At 42.1% G+C, this 27,549-nt stretch overlaps 1 protein-coding gene across 15 annotated transcripts in view; it reads right to left on the bottom strand.

Annotated features, from left to right (window-relative positions):
* abi1a (abl-interactor 1a) overlaps positions 1-27,549 on the bottom strand; it is a 113,728-nt gene that overhangs the window by 8,986 nt on the left and 77,193 nt on the right. For 3 of the 15 annotated variants that reach the window (XM_085987723.1, XM_085987716.1, XM_085987719.1), the window contains 6 exons: positions 19,404-19,418; positions 18,271-18,371; positions 17,067-17,213; positions 7,922-8,022; positions 6,724-6,798; positions 5,020-5,196 (listed from right to left, as the gene is read on the bottom strand). In XM_085987723.1, coding sequence (XP_085843849.1) covers positions 5,020-5,196; positions 6,724-6,798; positions 7,922-8,022; positions 17,067-17,213; positions 18,271-18,371; positions 19,404-19,418 — 616 coding nt within the window. The remainder of the gene's footprint in view (positions 1-5,019; positions 5,197-6,723; positions 6,799-7,921; positions 8,023-17,066; positions 17,214-18,270; positions 18,372-19,403; positions 19,419-27,549) is intronic. The other 12 variants (XM_085987726.1, XM_085987717.1, XM_085987718.1 and 9 more) reach the window with 6 other exon arrangements.

The raw sequence follows: 27,549 nt of genomic DNA, 5'->3' as shown, positions 1-27,549 counted from the left end.
AGCCCCTCTCGCTGTTCGCATGCGTTTCCCTTGATACGGGAGGCTGGTGAGGTCGGTGCATGCAGGTCAGCACGATGCAGCAGGGGGTTTTGAGAGAGAAACAGCTTTTGTCGAATGGAGAGTTCTTTACCCAGCATCAAAACAGCAGAGAAACGGCTCTACCCCTGGGATAGCACCTTGCAAGCATTCAATCCCAGAGATGGAATGGTTTCTCTGCTGCTATGGATGCTGGGTAAGGAGCTCCCCATTCCACACAAGATGTTACTTTCACAAAACCTGCTGCCACCTTGCAATGACCTGCATGTCCAGTGTTTTTTGCCCCCGTTTTAATTTGTAAAAGGGTTTGGTGCATTGAAGGCTGTCCATAGTTCATAATTTGCAAGTGTCCGTGGTTTCAGAATGCCTCTTGTAGATTTTACCATACAAGTTATTTGGGTCTCAATAATTGTCTCTCTTTTTGCAGGTGTCCATTTATACAGGTTTCACTGTAACTGCAAAATGGTACATGAACTTCTGGGTTCCTCAGTTAATTAACCAAAAGCAAGCATTGAGCAACTGAGTATTTGATGTTTAGAAAGCTTAGAAAACTTGTATGCCAAGTTAAAAGACAAATTAACACCTTAGACTGTGACTGCAGTGAATTCTTGAGGGCACATGGAGGACAGCATGAAAAGCAGAACATATAAAATCTGTCATGAGGCACACATCTCCAAGTGTTATAGCTGTACGACTGGACAAGTGGTGTCTTATGCACACTGGCATGGTATGCAGAAATGTATACCAAGGAGACAGACCTGCTGCTCTTGCACACAAACCAAGAAGAACATTTCAGTTCATTTTACATGGTGAAGTAATGTCACTCCACATTACTAGATTTTACTTCACTTTGAATAAGAGTACTGCCCCATAATCACAGCAAGATAGTGTTTTGGTTCCAAGGAACAACCACAGAAACACACAGCAAAGACGCTACTGCACATCACCTCAGTAGTATCTTGTATTGCCTGGTAATCTGTTCTTTCTCCAACCTTTGGGGAGTAGTTTGGTTCTTCATGTAATTAGAGCAGACTACAGATTCACCAAGTAGTTAAAAAGGTACTGTGTAAGCAAGACTTCATTAGGACCATAAAATAAGTGGGACGAGGACAAATAAATCAGGATTTAGAAAAATGCTCCATTAAATTCTTACACCTTCAGGAACTATGAAATTACCATCTACAAGCCACTCTTTTCATACGTGAATTATTACATTGTGGTTAAACAGCAGTGGATGTGGCCAATGACTCCTTAATCAGCTTTAGTTTAAAAACTAAAAAAGAACAATATGAAACCTATTTACTGTCAGAATTATGGAAAAAAACTACTTTCTAGCCTAGCAAATAAATTAGCAGGTAATCCATATAGGACAGAAAGTCCCAGATTTGACCACATTTCGGTGAGGAGTCAGTTGATCCCAACCGGGGTAGAATGTGGGGATTTAACTGGCTTCCACCAACCTGGCTATACTGAGGGGATGGGGGGGTGAACAACTAGGGCTCCTGCTCCTGATTATCATCCAGTGGACCCCACTGAAATCCCGTTTTCTGCAAGAAACTAAAGCACAACTTGGCCCAGAACAACTATTGGCGAAAACAATTGTTGTCTTCATACCAATTATTTTTCAATGTCTTTACAGACCCAGGTTCCATATGTACACAGACGACACCCAGCTCTACCTCACCACCACCTCTCGACACTTCAACTGTATCTAAATTGTCAGCTTGCTTGCCTGACATCCAGTACTGGATGAGCAGAAATTCCCTCCAATTAAATATTGGGAAGACCAAAGCCAATGGCCCAGAAATTCAGGTCTCCACGGGTGAGTACGCGCTGGGTACTCACCCGGAGGCCCAACGAAAGTGCTGGTTTTGTGCATGCACTGCACGTGCGCAGGAAACCAGAACTTCCATTCCCTTAAAGGAAGGGGTTCAAAGTCGAGCACGTACGCCGGAGAGGCAGCGCGTGCGCCTGGAACTTACTTTTTTTTTCCAGGTTTCTCCGGGAGGGTAAGTCTCCAGCAGTTACACTTTTAAAAAGCAGGCCAGGTAAGTGGTGAATTTAAATTAAAACATTTTTTCCACAGGTTTATTATTTTTAAATACAGAAAGGTAAGTTTATTTTTAGCCCCGTTAGAAAATGTAATTAATTTTTTCAAAAATTTAAATTATTGTTTAATAGTTATTTTATGTAATTTAGTTATTTTAAAAGTGATTTTTTTAAAATTTGAAGTTTGTGTTATGTTTTGGGGCTTATAGTATTTATAGTTTTGACATCTCTTCCTGTCAATTTTATGAATGGGCATTTCCCTGCTACCATTGGCTCTCCATGGCCCACGTGATCCCAGGGGACGCTTCGAACTAACTGCGCCCCAGGATACGCAAGCACTGCGCGCCGGCAGTTGGAGGAGGCCCAGGAGCGGAATCCCACGCGGGCCCACAGCACAACAGCCGGCGCACTAGGTAACTGCAGGTCGGAGGCTTGCACCCGCAGGAAGCCTCCGACCCAAATTTCTGGGCCATTGTCTTCGGTCCCCACCACAAACTCCGTTCCTTAGCAACCAACTCTTGGTCCCCACCACAAACTCCGTTCCTTAGCAACCAACTCCACCCCTCTCCCTGGCAACTGTCTGAGGCTGAACCACACTGTTCGCAATCCTGGTGTCATATCTGACCCGGAGAGGAGCTTCCAACCACATATCCGCAGCATAACTAAGACCGCCTATTTCCACCTCCATAACATCACCCGACTGCCCCGCCTCAGCTCATCTGCTGCTGAAACCCTCATCCATGCATTTGTTACCACTAGACTTGACTATTTCAACACCCCCCTGGCCAGCCTCCCATCTTCCACTCTCCATAAACTTAGGTCATCCAAGACTCTGCTGCCTGTGTCCTAACTCACACCAAGTCCCATTCACCCATCACCCCTGTGCTCACTGGCCTACATTAGTTTCCAATTAAGCCACAGCAATTTAAAAATTTTCATCCTTGTTTTCAAATCCCTCCATGACTTCGCCCCTCCCCATCTCTGTACCCTCAGACATCTGCGCTCCTCCAATTCTGGCCTCTTGAACATCCCCGATTTTAATCAATTCAATTTTATTTGTCATATATGCAGCAGACGTGTACTGCACAATGAAATGTTGATTTTTACAAGTCCTCCCAACATTGGAATAAATATGGCATAACAATGATAAAATACTAATAGAAATACAGTAATAAATAAAACAGTAATAAATAATAATAAATTATACGTTCATGAGTCTTATGGCCTGGGGGTAGAAGCTGTTTCGAAACCTGCTAGTACGAGACCATATGCTTCAGTATCTCTTACCGGACGGGAGCAGGGCAAAGAGGTTGTGGCTGGGGTGGCTCGCGTCTTTAATGATTCTCAGGGCCTTCCCCCGGCACCTCTCGGGGTAGATATCCTGGACAGCAGGTAGTTTAATTCCTAATCACTCCATAATTGGCGGCCGTGCCTTCAGCTGCTGAGGCCCCAAGCTCTGGAATTTCCTCCTAAACTCTCTACCTCTTTCCTCCTTTAAGATGCCCCTTAAAACCTACCTCTCATCTGCCCTAATATATCCTTATGTGGCTCAGTGTCAAGTTTTGTCAAAGGCACTATACAAATACAAGTTGTTGTTGTCATTTCAACTACCTGAATAGTGATCAGAGGCGAACCAGAAATCCCAGCTCATTTGACCACAGCTTCAATGGTTGGTCTTTACCCATAATGCTAAACTGTAAAGTGCAAATTTGCATTTGTAAAAAATTTCCAGCCATTACAGTTTTTTTCCCCCAACCTTATAACTGGTCATATTTTTTTTTAAGCAAATGGTTAACAGATTGCTTAAAACAAGTTAGATGGCTGCAAAAATAATTCAGGCGTGAAAAAAAAGTTTTGCACGATTACAAATGCCCTGTCAAACTGCTCAGTTACGATTTTGCACATTTCAAGATTTCATAGGCTTAGTTCAGATTTGGCATATGGGTGTTTGAACTAAACAGGCTGGTTTGCTGACTCCAAGTCAGACCCATCAGATTAGCCAAAGCACCAAACAACCAATCAAATCGTCCATTTTTTTGCAGATCCTGGCATTATTTTGGATATGCAGTATGAATGTGATGATTCAAAGAATGCCTTTCAGGTTATTGCAGTTGCGAGTCCATCTGTTACGAGTAATACTGGAAATGTACTCCTATACTGATCCAGCCAAATGAAGAATGTGCATGCCTCCAAATGTTTAAAAAGCCTAGCCGTCATTTAACAGCTGTCAGTTTCCCCTGCTGGGATCTCTTCCCCTGGCTCTCCAATGACTACCAGGCATCCTGCATGTCTCGCAAAACAACCCATAAATCAGACATTAAACATATTTTGGAATTTATCCTGCAGAAAAAATGAAACTTCTAATCTAGTATCGACTAACCCATCTAAAATATTTTACAAGTCAGTTTATTGTTGCGGGGGGGGGGGGGGGGTAAGGAATCAGTTTGAAACATAAATTTACTACAACTAGTGATTGTGTAAAACAATAGCTGATCATAGCTACTCAGATATAGTATGCTTTAATTCCCCATTTCGCTTCATACACAAGAGACACCGAATATATTTTTTTTTAACTGAACTTTGGAAAAAAAAATCCACTTTAACCACAATGTATTCCCACATATTCTGAATAGCAATTTGCTCCTCCTTCAGAAAAGAAAGTTACTGCTCCCTAGTTAAAAAAAACCAGGTCCGGTTTTAAACAATCTGCTGAGGATTCCAATTATTTCTGGCAGCTCAGGAAGAAAGGAGGAGAGCAGCAGAGTTCATATAGAAATAAATACACAATCTATGTTACAATGTCAGAATTTGACCGAGACCCACAGGACAATAAAGGACGACAAAAAATGCATTGAATGAGACCTCAAGTCCCAATTAGCTTAATATACAACCATTGTTGCATGTTAGGAAGCAGTATTAAGTGTAAAGCCTTACTTGAATTTTGAGCATAAAGAGGGCCACCATTAACATGAGGCTGCACAGAAAACTGAGAAGTCACCGAAGGATTTCGCCTGAAGCCCCCTGAAGATGCCGTAGAGGTGGTGGAATTATGCCGAGAGATCTGCCTGGTCATGGTATTGTACTGGGAGCCAGGAGCCGAACCAGGGCCAGCTGAAAGTGTTAAGAAAGGTAACAGCAGGGAGGAAAAAAGAAATAAGCATTATTCCATAATTTCTGAAAGACAGATCTGATCAGTGGAAGATAACATGAATCCTCAAACCAGCCATAGTAGGGAAAAAAGGTGAGGCGATAAAATGAAGTTTAAGTTTTATCGCACTAGTGCAAGATCTGAAATTCATGCAAGTTTCATTAAAATCAACTGACGCAGCTTCTTCACTCAGGAAAGGCTCCTTCTTCTATTCTGTCACAGCTCCTGTTCATCTTACCATTTTTAGGAAAATCAAAAGACATTCAGATTATATCCACTTTAGCCATTCTTTAACCATACTTTCCACAAGAGTACAAAGGAGAGGTCCTATTTCCTGTTGAATCGAGATGGTGTTATAGGCATGCAGCGACTCAAAAAAATACATCAAATTCTTAGTACACCAATACCAACAGCAAACAGTAATGAAGTGATAGCAACGAGCCAGTAGGATTAGTAAAAGCTTTATACATTATAAGAGCATATAAACTTGTTTTTAATTCAAAGTTAGACGAAGGAGTGATAGCTTCAACATCAAATTGAAAATCCTTTAAAAGCATATATGCATTTATAATAAGAGGCCTCAAGGGGCTTTGATCCATGTTAGTGTCACAACTAGGAAATTCTTCAGAAACTGATTGGACAAAAAAGAATACCCTTGTCCCCTCTTTTCCCTCCCACCATCCAGTAGTTTGCCAAAAGGTTCCAAAACCAAAACAGGGAAGACTAGAGATTCACACAAATTGGAGGGTTTTTTTTGCCAACAAAAAATAAAATTAGAAAATCTTAATTAATGCCTCTACACAAAGGCAGAAGTGGGGATGGGGAGGAGAGCGACTTTTTTCCTCACTCTAGCTTAGTTGGTTTAATTATGCACACCAGAAAGGTTCCAGGTTAAATTCCCAGTCTGTACGAGCTAGTTGATCACAGCGAGGGGATCTGTCGGGAACGCTGCATCAGTGCCCCCGGACTTCTTCTGTGGATAGGGGGAGGTGAGGACGAGAAGAAACCAAGAGAAAAAAATATAAAATTTGACATGTGGACATTGGATAAGGGCAAGATTAGGCTCAGGTTTGAGGTTTCCCACAATCACAAATGAATGCATGAATAATGGCCACTCAGGCAAGATGCCAAAGGAAGACCATTACCTGTGAAACCATTCTTCAGCAAGAAGTCAAAGAGGGAAATAAAACTGGCAGATAAAACAAAAGATAGACCAGGCTTTTGTTGATTGGTTTACGTTTTATAATTTTAGACGTTCCTGGACAGCTCATCAACCCTGAGCCAGTGGTAGCCCTACTTCAGAGAGACTAACATGGATTAAAAGTACTTCGGCCTACAACAAACAGTTCCTTATAACCCAAAATCATTCCACCAAGGTTTTAGCATTTGTAACCCACTGCAAATCAACACCATTTTTCCACATCCATTATGAGTCAGCTGTGAATGAAAGGACAAGTGCGTGAATAGTTCCAAGCAGGAGCCAGTCTCACCTATGAAACTGCCCACTGGCAGTGGAGGGGGTGGTGGTGGCAGGGAAGGGGCTCCAGCAGGGGCAGAATATGATGCTAACAAAAAAAATCAAATTGTGATTATAACAATTTACCTGGTAGTAATTTATAAATTTAACAAATAAGGAAATCTGATGCCAGTAGACAAAATTATAACACTAGTTAGTCCAAGACAACGCAAGTGTATGAATCACATCATACTAACATCTGGGAGTGGCAGGTGGTGGAGGTATCATTTGGTAACTGAGAAAACGGTACACACAGAAAATGGGGACGGGGAGGGAAATATCTTGCAATCCATGTTGCACCTTGAACACAACAGCTTTAGGTTATAATATTGCAAAATATGGGGCGCTGAACAAGCAGCTGCGTTTCTTTCAACAGCAGGAAATTTCTACATCGTTGCATCATTTGCCCACTGATTTCAGATCTATATGGCATCTAACAAAGCCCAGCTACTCTGCATTATATTTTACAGGAAGGACCATGCAAATCCTGCCATATTCACCAGCACATCTTGTTTCACATGGAAATGCTGTTGAAATCCAAAGCCACTAACCCATTGTTTTGTCTTAATAAAGTAGCACAATCTATTCCAGAAATTCAGATACTTTGCCAAATACAGAGCTTTTGGGTGCACCTTCTGAAATTCCAAAAACAGCAATTGAAGAGGAACATTCAAGTGTAAAAGCAGAGAACCATTAAACTCCATTCTCACTTGGCCTTGCGTCTTTTTCCCAGCAAGAACTTGGCCGTGCACATGTATTAAAATAAGGTTGAAATGTAGACTACAAGTCAAGGGTTATCCACAGAACAGAAACTTGAGGACCAGACATGTGCACTGTACTGTGCATATCCATACCACCAGTGACATGACCCGTCAAGTATCAAGGAAGTTTTGATGCTATCATTGCAAATGTCAATTCCGATTTCCTGGACATTTCTCTGCAGTTACAACCTGACTTGACTGGTTAAGAATTCTCAGCTCACCTTTTCCTGTCTATTTTAGTGCAAATTATTGAACACAAGTCAGCAATTCCATATTTTTGTAGGTGTAGTGATAAAAAGCTTCCTCATTTTTAAAATACAGAGAAATGAATTCTCAAAGACTTAAACAACTTTAACAGATTCTTAAGCAGCAACCATTAATGAATCTATAAAGCATTAGAAGTCAACAGACCTGGCAAAAGGGTAGGTGGTGAGGGCGTAGGCACAGCAATAGGAATGCCTATACTGCTGCTCCCACTATTTTCTCGGCTTCCACTTCCTCCACTGCTCCCACTAAAAGGAAAAATTAAAAATAATCAGATAAAACTGTGATTTTTCCCGTGCCTATTCCAAAAGCAATGACTCCGTGCTAGGTCACAGTTTAATAAAGGGCTGCAGTATCTTGTCCCTAGATTCACGTGCAAGCCTCTGAGTCTCAGCTGGCTATTCAACCATAGAGGTAAAACAGTCAAGGCCAATCCTGTCCTCACAACATGCACATATGCATTTCAAGCAATGGGTGCTGGAACACTAGCCATCGTTACCCTCCATAAAAGAGGGGTTCAGAGGCCAATTAGTGCGCCTTCTGGTCTGGCTCAGATCAACAAACTCCACACATGCCAGGAAGCACCCTGGTTGAATCTCGCATGTACAGCTTGGCTACATTTACTTAAAAAAAAAAAAAATTGGTGGGGGGGGGGGGGGGGGGGGGGGGAGGAATCAAGAAAAACTATCACAATTGCGGATTTGGTCTACTATACAGAGGTGTATTCAAAATCATCTGTGAAGAAATCCTTTCCAGGTTGTACTTTGTCATGATACACCAACAACCTGCCATTTACCGAAGAAATTACTGAACCGCTGAGACACACGTGGTTTCCAGAAGGTTACAAGTGAAATAAAGAAAGCTAAATTTAGAGTACAGCAGATTGTATTACCTTTTCTCTTCCCCCTCAACTCAATATGGCACAGCTGTCACCAATAGTGTCAACATTTCAATGTGTGCAACTATATGCCATGTGAGAATATTACTGGATCTCAGATATGCATCACATTTGATAAACGTGCTGCAAGTCACTAATTGGCTACTTCACCAAGATTGTTTCTGAAAACTTAACATTTTCCTATATTCATCCAACCCGGTGCTCATCCTAGACAGGAGATGGAGTTCCAGCCAGGCAGTGCAAGTGGCAAATTGATTGGCTTACTCCATACGACAGCTGATTTGAGAATGGTTGCTATACAGGTATAGCTTTAGATTAACAGAGCATTAGAACAAGTAAAACAAAGCAAAAGGGTGAAAATCTGTCAGTTAGCCGGCCCATCGCACACAAACATCCAAGTTCACGCCCCACTCCAGGACTTGAGCACGTAACTCGGTGACATTTCAGTGCAATATTGAGGGAGTGCTGCATTGTCAGGTGCCATTCTTTGGATGAGACTTTAAACCAAAGCTTCAACTTCTTATTCCAATGGACATTAAAAATCCCATGCAACTTTCTGAAGAGCAAATAGATCTGGTGTCCTAGCCAATGTTTCTCTGGCAACTAACAACATTAACAAAATAGGTCAACTGGTCATTCATTTTATTGTTATTTACAGGGTTTAAATGTACGCAAGACGGCTGCTGTAACGCAACAGTGACTGTACTTCAAAGCAATTCATTGTCCGTGACGCACGAGAGATGTAATAATGCAATATGTAAATGAGAGATCTTTAAGGGAATAAACATCTAGAAGAACAATCTGAATCTACCGGGAAAACATAAAACATAAACAAAATCAAGTTACGGCACAACACAGATGGACAAAACGAACAAAAGACGGTGAACACAAACAGGAAATTATGAAATCAATATTAATAAATTACAGGAAACTGTGCTATCCAGAGGCTAAATGTCCGGCAAGCTCGAGCCACCGGCAAAAATCAGGAGCCGTTTAGTTAGGTTTTTTTGCTTTTCGTTGCTTTTTTCTCAAGTCAAGCTCTGCAAGGTCTCGCTGAAGCTGTTGCTAAGCTACAGAGAGTACGGCCGACTGTTTAGAAGCTGCTGCTAAGCAACAGGGTTTGTTGCCTGATACGGAGCTCAAAATCTCCGTATGTTTCAACATTAGCGCTGGTTTGTCCGGCAGTTTTGAGGGAACGGCAACAGCTCGGTCCAGTCGGTGCCGGATAGCACAAAGTTTCCTGTAATTGAAACCAGAGTTTGACATTTTGTTCCTGTGTTCAGAAAAGACACCTTAGCCCTAGCTTCACAGAAATGCTATACACTAGCGTATTATTTAATCCCATACCCATTATTCTTCTGATAATTAAATGAGATTGAAATTGTGTTAGTTTTGCTCTATGAGTTCATGTTTATTAAGAACTCGATGCAACAAACATTAGTTTGGTTTCATCAATGCTCTAAAAGAATGAAAGTGTTTCTGGTGTTGCATTGAGAAACGCACATTATTCAACAGTCACAAGTGGGATTATTTGAGCTATGGGTCTCCCCAACCACCACCAGCTCTTGTTCACGATGCTTAAACCAGGGATGCAATTCAAGCTGGGAAAACAGTTTCTAACCATCGTGAAATGCCATAATTTGTACATACTGCAAAATGCCAACCTAAGAACAAATGAAACTCACGTGGCTGAAGTGAGAGACATTAAAATGGCATGCAGCAATAAGACTGATGCATACATTCTTCTAGTGACTTAGTTGAAAAATCCATAGCCCTGAACAACAATTAGTAACCTGTCTAGGACCCAAATACACAATCAATAAACGCTAACCGTGAGACCTGCTAGAATCAGGTACTGACCATTTGCATACACAGTTAACATAAGAACATAAGAAATAGTAGTAGGCCATTCGACCCCCCCCCCCCCGAGCCTGCTCCACCATTCAATACGATCATGGCTGATCATCTACTTCAACTCCAATTTCCTGCACTATCCCAATATCCCTCGATTCCCTTAATATCCAAAAAGCTATCGATCTCTGTCTTGAATATACTCAACGACTGAGCCTCCACAGCCCTCAGGGGGTAGAGAATTCCAAAGATTCACCACCCTGAGTGAAGAAATGTCTCATCAGTTCTAAATGGCCGACCCCTTAGTCTGAGACCGTGTCCCCTGGTTCTAGACTCCCCAGCCAGGGGAAAACATCCTTCCTCCATCTACCCCTTCAAGCCCTATAAGAATTTTGTATGTTTCAATGAGATAACACCTCATTCTTCTAAACTCCAGAGAATATAGGCCTAGTCTACTCAATCTCTCCTCATAGGACAATCCCCGCCCCCCCCCCCAATCTCAGGAACCAGTCTGGTGAACCTTCGTTGCGCTCCCTCTATGGCAAGTATATCTTTCCTTGGGTAAGGAGACCAAAACTATACACAGTACTCCAGGTGTGGTCTCACCAGGGCCCTATATAATTGCAGTAAGACATCTTTACTCTTATACTCAAATCCTCTTGTAATAAAGGCCAACATGCCATTTGCTTTCCCAATTGCCTGCTGTACCTGCATGTTAACTTTCAGAGATTCATGTACAAGGACACAGGTCCCTCTGAACACCAACATTTCCCAATCTCTCCATTTAAAAAATACTGCATTGCTATTTTTCCTACCAAAGTGGATAACTTTACATTTCTCCACATTATATTCCATTTGCCATGTTCTTGCCCACTCACTTAGCCTGTCTATATCCCCTTGAAGCCTCCTTGCATCTTCCTCACAACTTACATTCCCACCCAGCTTTGTATCATCAGCAAACTTGGATATATTACAATTGGTCCCCTCATCCAAATCATTGATGTAGATTGTGAATAGCTGAGGCCCAAGCACTGATCCTTGCGGTACCCCACTAGTTACAGCCTGCCAACCCGAAATTATACGTTTATTCCTACTCTGTTTTCTGTCCATTAACCAATCCTCAACCCATGCTAGTATATGACCCCCAATCCCATGAGCCTGAATTTTGTTTAATAACCTCTTGTGTGGCACTTTATTGAATCCCTTCTGAAAATCCAAATATACCACATCCACTGGTTTCCCTTTATCTATTCTGCTAGTTACAACCTCAAAAACTCTGATCAGATTTGTCAAACACTATTTCCCTTTCATAAATCTGTGTTGACTCTGCCTAATCCTATTATTTTCTAAGTGCCCTGTTACCACGTCCTTAATAATAGATTCTAGCATTTTCCCTATTACTGTCAGGCTAACTGGTCTGTAGTTCCCCATTTTCTCGCTCTCCCTCCTTTCTTAAATAAATAGTGGGCTTACATTTGCTACCTTTCAATCTGCAGGAACCTTTCCAGAATCAATGAAATTCTAGAAGATGACAACCAATGCATCCACTTTCAAAATAGCCACCTCTTTCAAAACCCTAGGATGTAGGCCATCAGGTCCAGCGGATATATCAGCTTTCAGTCCCATTAATTTCTCCAGTACTATTTTTTTCACTGATACTAATTTCTTTCAGTTCCTCATTTTCGTTAGACCCTTGGTTCAGCACTATTTCCAGGAGGTTTTTTGCACCTTCTGTGAAGATAGACAGTATTTTGTTGAATTTCTCTGCCATTTCCTTATTTCCCCATTATAATTTCTCCTGTCTCAGCCTGTAAGAGACCCAGATTTACTTTCGCTAATCTTTTCCTTTTTACATACCTATAGAAGTTTTTACTGTCTGTTTTTATGTCTCTTGCTAGTTTACTCTCTTATTCTATTTTCCCTTTCTTGATCCTCCTTTGCAGAATTCTAAAATCCTCCCAATCCTCCGCCTTACTGCTCTTTTTGGCAACATTATAAGCCTCTTCCTTTGATTTAATACTACCTTTAACTTCTCGTTAGCCACATTTGGACCACTTTTGCTGTGGGGTTTTTGTACCTTAAAAAAGGAATGTTTATTTGTTGTAAGTTATGTATTAATTCTTTAAATGCTAGCCATTGCTTCTCTACCATCATACCTTTTAATGTAGTTTCCCAATCTACCTTAGCCAACTCACCCCTCAAACCTACGTAGTTTGCTTTGTTTAGATTGAAGACCCTAGTTTCGGATTTAATTAAATCACTTTCAAACTCAATGTAAAATTCTATCATATTATGGTCACTACAAGGCTATTAATTAACCCTTTCTCATTGCACAATACTAGATCTAAAATAGCCCGTTCCCTGGTAGGTTTCTCAACATACTGATCTAGAAAACTATCTTGCATACATTTCATGAATTGGTCTGCCACATTATTACTGCAAATTTGGTTTGCCCAGTCTACATGTAGATTAAAGTCCCCCATGATTACTGTATTACCCGTGTTACATGCACCTCTAATTTCCTGATTTATACTCTGCCCTACATTACAACTACTGTTTGGGGGCCTATAAACAACTCCCACCAATGTTTTCTGCCCCTTGCTGTTTCTTAGCTCCACGCAAACTGATTCTACTTCTTGATTTTCAGAGCTAAGATCCTTTCTCTCTACTGTCTTTATCCCATCCTTTATTATCAGGGCTACCCCACCTCCTTTTCCACTTTGCCTATCTCTTCTAAAAGTTAAGTATCCTAAAATATTTAGTTCCCAACCTTGGCCACTTTGCAACCACATTTCCGTAATGGCCATTAGATCAAACTTGTTAATTTCTATCTCCACTATTAATTCATCTATTTTGCTGCGAATGCTTCGTGCACTCAGATATAGCGCCTTTAGCGTTTTTATATTTTTCCCCGGAAGAACCTTAGTCACTGATGCCCTATTACCTTTGTTACTCTCTGTTCCTTCCTGACCCACTCTGCTTATTTTTACCCAAAACTCTGCTTTAGAGCCTTGACAGTTCTCTTGCTGCTTTTAAATTTACTCTTTCCTCAATCATCCACCCACCCCCTTCATTAGTTTAAAGCCCTGTCCACTGCCCTAGTTATTCGATTCGCCAGGACACTGATTCCAGCCCGGTTTAAGTGGAGCCTGTCCCAACAGAACAGCTCCCTCTTTCCCCCAGTACTGGTGCCAGTGCCCCATGAAGCAAAACCCCTGCCTCCCACACCACTCAGCCACACATTTAACCTTCTAATCTGCTTGTCCCTATGCCAATTGGCACGTAGCTCAAGTAACAATCCATAGATTATTACCTTTGAGGTTCTGCTTTTTGATTTGGACCCCAACTCCTCAAACTCTCAGCAGAACTTCATTCCTAGTTCTACCTAGGTCGTTGGTTCCTACGTGGACCACGACAACTGGATCCTCCCCATCCCAAGTTCTTCTCCAGCCGTGAGATGTCGTCTTTAACCCAGGCACCAGGAGGCAACACAACTGTCGGAACTCCCAGTTGCAGCTGCGAAGAACAGTATCTATCCCTGACTATACTGTCCTCTACCACAACTACATTCCCTTTCACTCCCCCCACTTGAATGACTTCCTACACCATGGTCAGCCTGCTCATCCATCCTGCAGGCTTTTCCTCATCCACACAGGCAGCTAGAACCTCAGACCTGCTGAATAAGGACAAATGCCAAGGCTCCTCCAGCACTTCACCTGGGGTCGCCTTACCTGCCCGAGTTGCAGAGACACTCTCCTGTCCCTCACCATTAACCAGACCTGTACCACTACCAAATCCAAGGACTGTGACTGCCTCCTGGGTCAAAGTGTCCAGGTAACTCTCCTTTTCCCCGATGCCCTGCAATGTCTGCACCTCAGACTTCAGCTCAACAACTCTGAACTAGTGCAAACGTGGTTGTCCAGGATCACAATGCTCTCCACAACTCCCACATCCTGCGGTTGAGGCACACCACCTGCACGGCCATCCCTATATGGCCTTGTTCTATTTAATTAAATGTAATTAAATTTGTACTTAAGTAACTTAGTTTACAGTTTAGTTTCTTCACTACTTAATTGATCTACTTTAAGTTATGGGTAATGAAATTAAATATCTACCCGTAATACAAAGCACTACAAGTAGTGTAGACAAAAGCAGCAACTTTTTTAAAACTTCGTTTATGGGATGTGGGCGTCGCTGGCAAGGCCAGCATTTATTGCCCATCCCGAATTGCCCTTGAAAAGGTGGCGGTGAGCCGCCTTCTTGAACCGCTGCAGTCCATGTGGTGAAGGTACTCCCACAGTGCTGTTAGGGACGGAGTTGCAGGATTTTGACCCAGCGACGATGAAGGATCGACGATATACTTCTAAGTCAGGATGGTGTGTGACTTGGAGGTGGTGGTGTTCCCATGCGCCTGCTGCCCTTGTCCTTCTAGGTGGAAGAGGTTGCGGGTTTGGGAGGTGCTGCCAAAGAAGTCTTGGTGAGTTGCTGCAGTGCATCTTGTAGATGTTACACACTGCAGCCACGGTATGCCGGTGTTGGAGGGAGTGGATGTTTAAGGTGGTGGATGGGGTGTCAATCAAGCGGGCTGCTTTGTCCCGGATGATGTCAAGCTTCTTGAGTGTTGTTGGAGCTGCACTCATCCAGGCAAGTGGAGAGTATTCCATCACACTCCTTACTTATGCCTTGTAGATGGTGGAAAGGCTTTGGGGAGTCAGGAGGAGAGACACTCGCCACAGAATACCCAGCCTCTGACCTGCTCTTGCCACAGTATGTGTGTGGCTGGTCAATGGTGACCACCAGGATGTTGATGGTGGGGAATTCGGCAATGATAATACCGTTGAATGTCAAGGGGAGGTGGTTAGACTCTCGCTTGTTGGAGATAGTCATTGCCTGGCACGTCTGTGGCACAAGTGTTACCTGCCACTTATCAGCCCAAGCCTGAAAGTCGTCCAGGTCTTGTTGCATGCGGGCATGGACTGCTTCATTATCTGAGGAGTTGTGAATGGCACTGAACACTGCTGTACCGTGGCTGCAGTGTACCATCTACAAGATGCACTGCAGCAACTCGCCAAAGTTTCTTCGGCAGCACCTCCCAAACCCACAACCTAGAAGGACAAGGGCAGCAAACACATGGGAACATCACCTCCAAATCGCACATCATCCTAACTTAGAAGTATATTGCTGTTCCTTCATCATCATTGGGTCAAAATCCTGGAACTCCCTACCTAACAGCACTGTGGGAGTACCTTCACCACACGGACTGCAGCGGTTCAAGAAGCTGGCTCACTACCACCTTCTCAAGGGCAATTAGGGATGGACAATAAATGCTGGCCTCGCCAGCGATGCCCACATCCCATAAACGAATAAAGAAAGAGTTTCTGGCTTTGGTCTTGCCAATTTTAAATTGATGGAGGTTTAACTAATGTGAGCAAACCCAGTAGCCATAATACAATGAGTTTTTAGAAATAGATGGGATAATTAAGGACAGTTAGTACTGATTTATTAAAGGCAAGTCATGTTTGGCAAAGTTAATACTTTTATTTTGGAAGAAGTGATGAATTGGATAAAGGTAAGGATTTTCTGAAGGCAATTAGGTATCTAGATAGATAGAAAGTTGGTTTATGGACCAGAAACATAGTCCATGGATGCTGATCAGATTGGAGAATGATCGGAAGTGCTATATGTATGCACATATTTCGACTTGGGCTTAATGAACCCAAGCTCGAAATTTGCTGATGACAAAAGGAGGTTTGCTAAATAGTGACGATGACCAAGAGACTTTAGGAAGACAAACAAGTTAGCAGAACGAACAGACAGGTGGTAGATGCAATCTAATTTGGACAAGTGTGAGGTGATATTTTAAGAAAAAAGGAATGGGGGCATACATTCAATGAAAAGACGTTCAAGTATGATCATGAACAGAGACCAGGAGGGAGGCCATCATATATACCTTCCACAATTCAAAAAAGTGGTATCACTTCTGATTTTAGTATCTATTGAATTCCCCTTCCCCCACATACAGTTCATCAGCTAGTGTTTTAAAACCTCTCACTTCACATACATCTGTCACACAGGAGGTTAGCATCAGGCTGGTACAACTGCCAATGCAGAACTTCAATTACCTTCAAAGGGAAAAAGAGTACATGTAATTTAACACCACCCAGCACCAAGGTCAATTGAGGGAAAAGCAAGCAGACAAACAAATGCTTCTTTTATACTGGGTTAAGTGCCATGCTAGTGGCATCGGCTAACTTGAGGGAGCAGGAGCCCAAAACAAGCTTGAATTTTCTGAAGCCAGCAACCAGCAAGTTCTGGCAAAAAAAAAAATAGGTGCTTCCTCCACCAGCATTGGCAAATCAGGCAAGTTTGCTTTGGATTTGTCACCAGATGCACAAGATCTGCTTGTTGGGAGCCAGGGCTACTAGCACAGCTATCAATATAAAAATAGTTTAAGAGCAGATCCAGCTTCAATTATCCTAACCCTGATAAAATGTCATTTCAGAGTAAAAGTTGAGTCATTGATCACGGATAAAGCATTCATACCTGTGCGTTCTCGGCCTTTGGTTCAGTGATGCTGTTCTAATAGGGCTTTGCTGGTTTGCAGCCACATTCCGAGCAGGACTAGTCATGTAATCGTTAGGAATAACAGGTGGTTTGACAGGCTCTAACGTTTTGTAGGGAGTGTTTCGTCTGAAGGCAGAGAAAAAGTTACTTCATATATTTGTACAAAGAATAGGCGCGTTTGAGCAAACAAGTAGCTAGGAATCAGACGCTGCCTACACCAGCTTTTGTCAAAACAAGTGATCCTCTAGGTTCTCAATATTACTTTGTATGGTTAACAGCAACCTTATGGGAGTAGTTAAAAATTTGGGCCCTGATTTAAGTACGGAGGAATAAAACTGACACACCCAAGGCTGCTCAGGTATTCCAGTGGTTGGTGCAAGACACTCAAGTGTAAGTTCCCTTCCTACCCTCAGGCTGTGAATGCTTTATGGCCCAGAAAGGCTCGAGATATGAAAAGAGAAAACAATTTTTTCAGGTTCTAGGTGGGCATGCACTATATTCTACTTTACAGTTTTTATTTATTTCAGGCAAGTCCTCATTTTACCAATATCAAGTTAAATCTATTTCCTGTTCATTTCATTTACAGAAGCTTCACAAGTACGAGAGTTCATTGCAATAAAAAAAAATCCAGCAACACAAACTGAAATATAGGTTAACGCTCTCTGGCGTGTTGTTTGTTCAAGGCTAAATATAGGTTTTCACCTAACTAAAAGGTCAATTTCTATTCTACACACCACTATAGCAACAACCTAACCAATTCCAAGCCCTCACCATATTTGTACTTATGATCCAGAAGACTTAACATACAATGGAGATACAGAATGGATTATTTCTAAACTGAAGTGAAAATTCTCTTCCTCGCCTTGTAAAATGCAAATGATATAGCCCAATGTGACCATTTAAAGCAAGACAAGCCATTAGAAATTAAAAGCACTTCCTCATACCATAAATATATGCAACTCCGCTGACGGGAATGGAGATAATCATCTATGAGCAAACATCTTTCATGTATATTTACTTTATTCATTGGGGTCCATTATATGCAACATTTCACTCTAGATGCAAAACACACATCAGGAACATTTCACTAAAATAAGTCTCCCCTTCAAGAGAAGTTGAAGATGACATATTTCAGAATTGCAAAAATTTAACCCGGCTTTCCAATTTAAAGGTAACAGCATACCCTAATGTTCCACGTCCAGACATTGGGGGACTTGGTGGCTTTTGTGTAGGCGGGTTTGTCCTGGTGAGCGTGCCAGTTTTTGCAGGCTGGTTACTTCCATGCTGCAACAAAAATGAATTGCAGTTCAAGTAAGGAATACTTAATTGAAACCAGTTGCTATAAAATGATACTATTTTTGGTATATTAATAAAATGGACCGCAATATCGGTTGGTTTTATGAACAGGATAATGCAAAACAAACCAGCTCAGCTCCCGGAAGGCCAAGTCAGTTTATGTAGATCGTGGCCAAGCTCACAAACCTGCAAAGTACAAGCTTTAAAACCCAATCTATTCTAAATTGGCTGAGGTCAGCCAGGCTGGCAGAAAGAGCTACAATTAGCCTCCAAAACAACCACCTGCTGGAATTGTGTGTTTGGGGGTGGGTGGTGGAAAGACAGATCATCGGGTGAGGATGGATTTGGGCTCCGTTGGAAAGTGCCACCACCCATGAAGACTCAGCATCACTGCCCAGGCTGAAAGATAAATATTAGCCAGCTGGGCAGGTACTGGAGTATGATCGGCTCCTAGGAACAATATCCCAGCAAGGAATTAAAACAAACAGTAAGGATTTCCCAGATTGCAACCAATTTTTTTTTTTTTTTTTTTTTTTTTTTTTTTTTTTTTTTTTTTTTTTTTTTAAATGTCTTCTTCACAACCCCCCCAGTACAAATTTGGTACACAATTTTGTTATTTAAATTAGAACGGTATGCACTACATCTTCTAATGTTTGTTATTCAAGAAAAGCTTTTTTTTTTTAATCTGGTCATAAGTGAAAGAAATATACATACGCTTAGAATAGAATCTTACCAAGATACCCCAAAGATATCTGGGAAACCCTAAATGCAATTAAAGATTTACTACATAACTACTAAACCGCGTGAAAAATCACTGTTAAGTCGATCAATGACAGTTCACAGAGACCGCCTACGATCAATATATTAGAATATATTGGGATAGCCAACTAAAATACTATTTTAGCATCTAAAATGCTATTGCACCCAAAAAGCTAAAGACATGGGAACAGAAGAGGATGATGCAGTTTCAACGGCTATTTCTATCACTGGTGCACTACAAAAGGAAATTGTTCATCTTACCTTGGCTTTAAGCCACTTAATGTTGCCAAAAGGGGAGAAAAATAAAGCAAAAATTAACCACATATCAATAAGTTTGGCAGAAAAAAGTTAAACAAATTCAGTATAGAAACTCAGCAGCAAAAAGGCTAATATTTAAACATTTAATGCTTCCTGTTATTAGATAGTGGCACAATGTCTACTCACATTAACAAGTCAGTCAGCTGACGTACTGGAAATAATTAGGTTCCTCTTCAATTAACACCAAGATAAACATTCCTACTCTTTGTTACGCACAAGCCAAGATTACAGGAACATATGACTGCCAAACAGTTTATGGATTTGTAACAATTCGATCGAGATCAACTTAACACTGCAATAGTCTTACAAATGGTAAAACAAATTGGGGGGGAGACAACCAACACAACGAGGGCTTTTATTGAGTGGGATCACATGCACAACTTTCTGCAGATAACTGGCAAACACCATTTGGCCAATTAACAAAGGTCACCAAGAAAGCTGAATCAGCCAAGGCTACAAGTGTGAACACAGGTGATCAGGATTTAACTGGTGTTTATAGTGTGCTTAATCTAGTCTCAGTATGCAAATCCACATGGGTAGAATGCATTAAACTGTCCAGTTTGTAGGGCTGGCACTCAACCAAGTAGTCCCATGCATACAGAATTTCCCAGTTCTATTTTGACTAGCAAGCAGAATTAAGACACTCTTACATTATTTCAGTGCCATGAACCATCAAAGCACGTGGCTTGTACGTTCAACGGTACTGCAGAATAAACTCATCGGCCTCTGTTCAACAGATCGCAGCCCAGACCAAACAATTCCTGGAGCCCCAGATCTACTGGCTGTGCCCTGACCCTGGTCACCTGTGCATACTGAGCCAGTTCAGCACGTCAGTTATGACTCTCGCTCAGGTAAAGGGATCTACTGACTGGTGGCTCCCCTCTCCTGCAGGCTTATTGGAGGTCTATTTGAATTCAAGTTGGTCTTCTGTACATACGCAGAGGTTTGCAAATCAACTTTGTGTAGCCCTGCAGGATACAGAGGCGCAGGCTGGGCAGTATATAAAATGCAGGACAGCAATGCAGAAATAGGTTCAACATTGCTTTTCCAAAACCTGGCTCAAGTATTAAAATGACTTAAATGACTGGCATTATAGAATGATTAGTCTGCACTGCCTCTGAATTAGTATGGACATTAAACCTACTCCAAAACAGAGTTTTCTTTTATCTAGTGGAGTTTGCATGCTGGCATTGTTTTAGTTCCAATTCCAGGGTATCTGTACACATGAGCCACAAATTCAGAGTCCTATCTACAAGTCTGCCATGAGCACAAGGGTGCCAAATTTAACAGTATAAATGACAACTCACAGGTGCCAAATTTCTGTACTGAAAGTAATTAAAGTTAATTTAGAGTGCAAAATTTGCTACATCTACACAAATGAACCAAGATTTGTGAAATTTCAGGTCGAATCCAAATTCCAATTGGCAGCAAAACGATGCTTTATGTGCAACTATATGAAGGTTGAATGGGAGAATACAAAATTGAACACTGCACTGCAAACTGTATTCATGCAAATTATGTGAAGGATTGAGATTTAATTGATTAAACTTGTATTTCTAAAGATACGTTACTAAGACAAACTTAAGCTAAGAAATATCACGTTTTAAAAAAGACTTCATGGCCCAGTAATTCCGGGCACAATACGCGAGTGCGGACGGGGTACTCGCGCGTGTGCCCGGAGGAATTGCCGGTTTTCAGCATGCACAGCGCATGCGCTGAAAACCGGCATTTCCTGTCCTCTGACCCAAGGGGTTAAGAGGCAGAACGCGCGCGACTGCACAGGTAGCGTGTGCGCAGTGAAATTCCTTTCCCCCCCCCCCCCCCCCCAAGAGTTGCGCGTGTGTAAAGGCCTCCGGTCTTTACGCATTGAAAAACCACACGCAAGTACTTAGTTTTTCAGGTAAGTGGGCTTTTAGTACAATTGAGAAAAAAATTTTCCACAGGTTTGTTATTTTTAAAGAATTTACAGTACGGTAAGTTTAGTTTTAGCCCCGATTTTAAAAAAAATATTTTTTTTTTCCCAAATTTTAAAATTGTTTATAATAGTTTTTCAGAGTTCTTTATTGTTCATTTAAGTAGCGCAATGTTTTTTTAAATTTTCTTTCAGGTTTAAGTAGTGTTTTGGGGCCAGGAGTTTTCATGAGTTTGACAGCTCTTTCTGTCAAACTCATGAATGAGTTTCCCCTCCCCTGATTGGCTGCACAGTGCTCACCTGATCCCAGCCGGCACATCGCACTAACTACGCCGCTGGATCAGGTAAGCACTGCGCGCCGACATCTGAACCGGGCCAGTGACAGGAAATGCAAGCAGGCCCGGGCTTCAGATGTCGGCGCGCAGGGTGAGTGCACATCGGGGGCTTGCACGCGCGGCAAGCTCCCGATCCGAATTCTCAGCATGCTTATGCAGTGAGCAGCTAAGCTGTCGAGACCAGAGTTCTGAGGCTCAATCCCTAATATTCTGTGCTAGCCAATCTCAACCAGGTGGTGGAGTCTCCAGTCGAGTTGACGAATGAGATTCGGTTGCTGTGGGTGCGCTGATGCAAGAATAGCCCAATCCTGAATACAAATATCGCACTAGAAGCCAGACGAGTTGCCTTGCATGCCAAGTGCTTGACAGTTAGATCTCAATTTTGCAGCCTCAAATTCATTCAAAATGACCTGGTGGACATGACACCATCGTGATCCGTCAGTGACCGACAGTGTCTTCCCAGGTGTCGGAGTTAATCGTGCAAGATTTTACGGTGGCCTTTATAGCATTTCATCTGGCCACATCTGTTGCGACATCCAGCCTACAGCTCGGTATAGAAGACAGCTTTAGGACTGCTACAATTAGGTATGCAAATGACATGTCCAGACCAGAACTGGATCTTTTTGATCGTGGCTTCAATTCCAATTAAATTGCAGTGCTGTCCTGTCACTCAATGCTAGCAATGTCATAGACTGCACAAGAGGAAATGGTCAAGTCACTTGCTGTGCAAATAGAAGCAGATTCACAACTCGAGTAGGATAGGAAGGACAACAGCTTGGCACAAAGCAACTTTTGTTGGATGGTTCCCAATTCGGATTGCTATTCAGGTGATCCCCTACTGAATGCACGCGAGCAGATATCAACTGAGGACAGGATCAGGCTCATGGTCAAACGCCCTGACATTACCCACCAAGATTCACAGATGTTGAATAACTACTTGAGCAAATTACTGCAGAGCAGCCATGGAACTGGACCCTAATGAACTCAGGAGACAGAAAGTCAGTAAGATTCCACAGCTCCCCTCCCCCCCCTCAGCCCAGTACTGTACAGACCCGTTTCAAAAAATTTACAGCAAAAATACTGAGACTTGGTATGCGATCATAGAATGCTCATTCATTACTTTTCTTTCTCCAGACATAACAGCTCAAATAAGATCAGGTTAGATAGTTGGTTAAAAAATGTATTAAAGAATATGGGGAGCACAAGCAGCAGGGCAAATTAGACTAGTTGGTTCATGTGGGGAACACTAGCGCAGTATGCCAAAAGCACAGTTTGTGCTGTGACCTTCCAGGATTCTCGGCTTCACAACAAATATGACTGATTCAATTTCCAAGGCGATTGATTGGTTGTCTATCATTTCCTATCATGGTTATCCAAGAAAGCAAAGTCTGTCAATTAAAGCATCTTCAAAGTGAAAAGCTGCACTTGACCTGCAAGAGGATTAGATTGAACCATTTTCAATTAAAGCCAATCAGGGAAGGTGCCTACAGGCTTCACAGAATTGCAGCAAAGCTCAATTCAAAGCACCCTTCAGATTCAGAAGAGTAAAAAGCTGAATTAGAAAGGTTAAGCCCTCCCACACATTCCAAGTGCGATTCTTCAAATTTAAAGCCATTTAAAAAAGACGAGTTCCAATTAAAATGCTGTGAAGCCTATTAGAGATCATGCCAAGTCAGAGGCACAATCCACTCCATATACTGCACATTAGCACACCTGCATGTACATTTCTCCCCAGAACAAAAAAAACTACTCCGATGTAGCCAATTGCAAGATTTTCTCTGAAGTAAGCATTTCAATTAGCAGTTACCAGACTGTGAGCTCTTGCCAACAGCAAGTTGCACCTCCTTCCATGGTGATAAATATTTACATTAGTAAAAATCATAATTGTACATCTACTTAATGAATCATTGATGATACAGCTAACATTTCAATCACACCTATAAATATGGGCCAGCCTATTTAAGACCAGGTTTCCTCCCATATATGGTTGTAATTAGTGAAAATAAACTGCTTTGAAACCACCTCAGCAGGTCAACCAGCATCTGTGGAGAGAACAGATGAGTTAACATTTCAGGTGTTGACCCTGTCAGTTCTGACGAGGGCTCTATGTCTAAAATATTAACACATCCATTCTCCACAGATGCTGACTGTCCTGCTGAGTGGTTCCAGCATGGGTTTGTGTGTTACAATTTCCAGCATCAATAACTTTTTTTTTTTTTGCTTTGAAACCAATTGTTCTGCAGCTTTCACAATAATCGAATGCCCTTTCATTACAGATCCACTTCAGAATTGTGTTGGCCCCCTTCTGGGCAAATTTTCCCAGCTTGTACAACAGGCTCATCCAGCAAAGACAGAACTATGCGTGGACAAGGTTTCTACATGCGCAATTGCTAGCCAATCAAATGCAAAATGCATCACTGACCTATGCAAATTGGCCGTGAGCTCAGCCCCCCTGGTGCAGGAACAAAGGCGGCAAATTTGACTCAATTACCACTGGCAGTGCCCAGGCAAACTGCCTGCAAGGGCTTGGTTGTCTGTCAGTACCCAGGGGCGCAAAATTAAAAAAGGGACATACTTCTACGATAACCATTTTTATCATGCTCTAGTGCCATTCTCATACAGCCATTTCCTTTTTAAACTGGGTCTTGTGACTTGTTGGGGTCTCCCCAACTTACTTGGGTATATAAACAGAAAATGCTGGAAATACTCAGCAGGCCAGGCAGCATGTGTGGAGAGAGAAACAGAGTTAACATTTCAGGTCGATGAGCTTTTGTCAGCTTTTTATTGGTCGACGGCCTAGCCCCAGAAATGGAGAGAGATAAATCGAAAGAGGAAGGGAAAAGTCGGAGATGGATCATGTGAAGGCGAGGGAGGGGTGGAAATTTGAAGCAAACTTGCTGAAATTTCCCAGTTCTGGGCGAGAGCAGGAAACTGCACCAATACAGTCACCAATCTACCAGAAAGAGGTGAGGGAGGGGACCAGAGTAGAACTGGAACAAACCAAGTTCCACATATCCCAGGAAAATGCAGGCATAGCCAGAACCCATACAGGTTCCCATAGCGACACCTTTTATTTGGCAGAAGAGAGAGAAGTCAAAGGAAAAGTTGTTCAATGCAAGAACAAGTTCAACCAGGCGGAGGAGGCTGGGTGGGGACTGGTTGGGCCTCTGTTCAAGGAAGAAGCAGAGGGCCCGCAGTAGTGTTTCCTGTAAGGTGCGCAGCCGTGCACTGCTTCAGGAAGCCAGCGCAGCCAGCATTTCAATGTAAAAATCAAGCATGCGTGATATTTTGAATGGCCTGCGAAAGGGGCTGTGTGGGGCCAAAAAAATTAAAAGGGATCATAGGCCCACTGGCTGTCCTGGTGGGGGATGGAGGTGATGGGGGGGGGACAGGCCATCCCTTCGGTCCCAGGTTTACTTGGGTGTTACCAATGGCTGACACAAGACTAGAGTATCTCGAGCCAGCAGCACCGGAGCAAAGTAAAAGCAACTTGCATGTTGAACCAAGTCCTATTCTGCAAAAGGTTTGAAATCAACACAAGAGCAAGAATGAATTCTTGATCAAAGGAATCCTGCTGTACACGTTAGAAAATCAATTTGCTACTGCCATTTTATTTACATGCAACAGGTTTTATGCAGAAAACTAAAGGAAGAATCTTTTAATCCAGAGAATGACATGGGAGACAATATAATTCTGCCTTTTTAAAAAAAACTTACAGTAGCCAAGTAGCTCGTGGCAGAGGCCTGAACTTTCACCCTGGTCTTTCATCAAGTTCAAATCTCAGCTCTGACTCACATTTTGCTGGTTATTAGCCAAACCATTCAAATGGAGCACATTATGGTAGAAAGGCCATTTTTTGCCTACAAAAGTGCAAGAAAAAAAAAAGATATCTGCCATAAAATAGCAGTTTCTGCCATGGAGAACCGAATCCAAAACACCCTACTGGCTAAGGAATGAAGCATGGCAGAGCTGGGGACCTAAAGGTTCTGGGAGATTGGCAGTCTGTATGGCACTAATTAACAATTAGTGGCATCTGGCATTTATGCTGTTAAAATCCAGCTCCTTTATCCTAGCAGCAGTTTCACAGACATGCAAGAAACTGGATCTTAAAACTAAGCCAATATAAAAGCAGCTAAAAATAACTGAGCCAATATGAAAGGATTTGATTTTGAAATACCCATTACACAATGTTCATCTTTTCATGAAACAGTTAGAGTAATCACAAAATGTATAGTTCTCAACATTCTGGAGTTTCTCTTGCTCTTTACCAAATCTAGCAGAGCCTTAATGAGTCACATTAAAGCCCATTTCATTGCCTAGCTCCCTGCTATATGCTACAAAGGCTGCCACTTCCATGATCACACCATATCTCCAACAATCTACTGATTGCCAATGTACTCAGTGAATTAAACTGTTCCAGTTTTAGTGATTATACAGAATGGGTTCACCATCGAGTATGGATGAAGCCCCCTTGTATTAGCACAAACTTGACCCTCAACTTACAGCCATAGCAAAACCATTACTATGGCAGCTCCTTGTGCTGTGAGCATTGCAGATTTTACAGCAGTTTTATTCTGAGCAGTATGGATAAACTGTGCCTCCATTAGGCAGAAACAGGACTCTCAAATTGTAAAATAGGGAGGGATTACAGAAGGAAAAAGGCTTGAAAAGTACCAGGATCAGTTTCAGCTCACCTTGCACTGTTTCTTTTCAAATAGTGCATCAGCTACAGAACAAGATTTGCATCAGCTACAGAACAAGATTTGAAAAGAAACAGAATGCAAGGAACCTGCTCTGCTAAACAGCTGATGTGTGTGCTGCTCTCTTCCTGGTGCTCTGCCTTTCCTCCCCTGCTATCCCTCCCAGTCACATCCCAATTGCTGCGCTGCCCTCCTGTTCCTATTACACAGTTCTCCCTCCTTATGTTCCATTACCGCAAACCTTTTTTCAGCTAGATAACATTTCAGATTTTAAAAGAATATGATTTACACAAGAGGCTTCTCTGAAGAGATGGCAAGTGTACTCCTCGTTCCAGTGAAACTCCACTATCTGCCAATTTCCTCTATCCACCAGGAAATCCCGTCCATTATTTTATGGTAAATAAACGAGGTCCACTATACTGCATTACATAAAGTTCACGTATCAGATTCAACTCAAAAACCAGAATCCCACCAGAACACACAGTATATGCAAAGATTTTCCATATGCATCATTTTTGATTCTCTATCAAAGAGATGGGTACAGCACAACTGTGTGAACAGAGTCCTGGTCTGAGTTCTTGCCATTAGTTTGGACATCACTGCAATCAGACAGTTTTAATAGCAATTAGAGGCAGAGTCAGATTTCATCTCGGCATTTCCTTTCGCAATTACATACTGCAATACAGCACTACTTCAATTTCAATACTCTACTCACTCCCTTTTGTTGCACCATTTTCTTTTCTACTATATTTTCAAATTTATAGTTACACAGTAGGAAAAAAATCTCCTCCTCTCTAGATGACAATTATGCAGGGGAATGGCTCAGTGAGCACGGGCCACTCTTCCACCCTTGCACTGCGACTGTCCACATGTGTAAGGCTCGACAGCAAGCATCAGTCGGCTGCTAGATCAAGGAGGTTATAACAGGCAAGTCCGATGGAATCACATGTCCAGTTACAGGCATTTTCAGCAGGAATTACTTAATAGCAAACAAGAATGGGAATGTTGGCTGATCTTTCGTTCCCTAGCCCCAGGGGACACCAAAACCAATTATAAAACAGCTTAACTCAGCACAAACAAGGAGGATGGATCCCGAGAGAACAACCTAAAAGTGCATTGAAGTTTGCCTCCAGTCTCCTGCA

The sequence above is a fragment of the Somniosus microcephalus genome, chromosome 5 (genome assembly GCF_052327205.1).
Source record: "Somniosus microcephalus isolate GS21.2 chromosome 5, FLI_Smic_1.0, whole genome shotgun sequence".
NCBI classification, from domain to species: domain Eukaryota; kingdom Metazoa; phylum Chordata; class Chondrichthyes; order Squaliformes; family Somniosidae; genus Somniosus; species Somniosus microcephalus.
The sequence above is the reverse complement of the archived record's forward strand: the minus strand, read 5'-3'. Positions and strand labels throughout refer to the sequence as shown.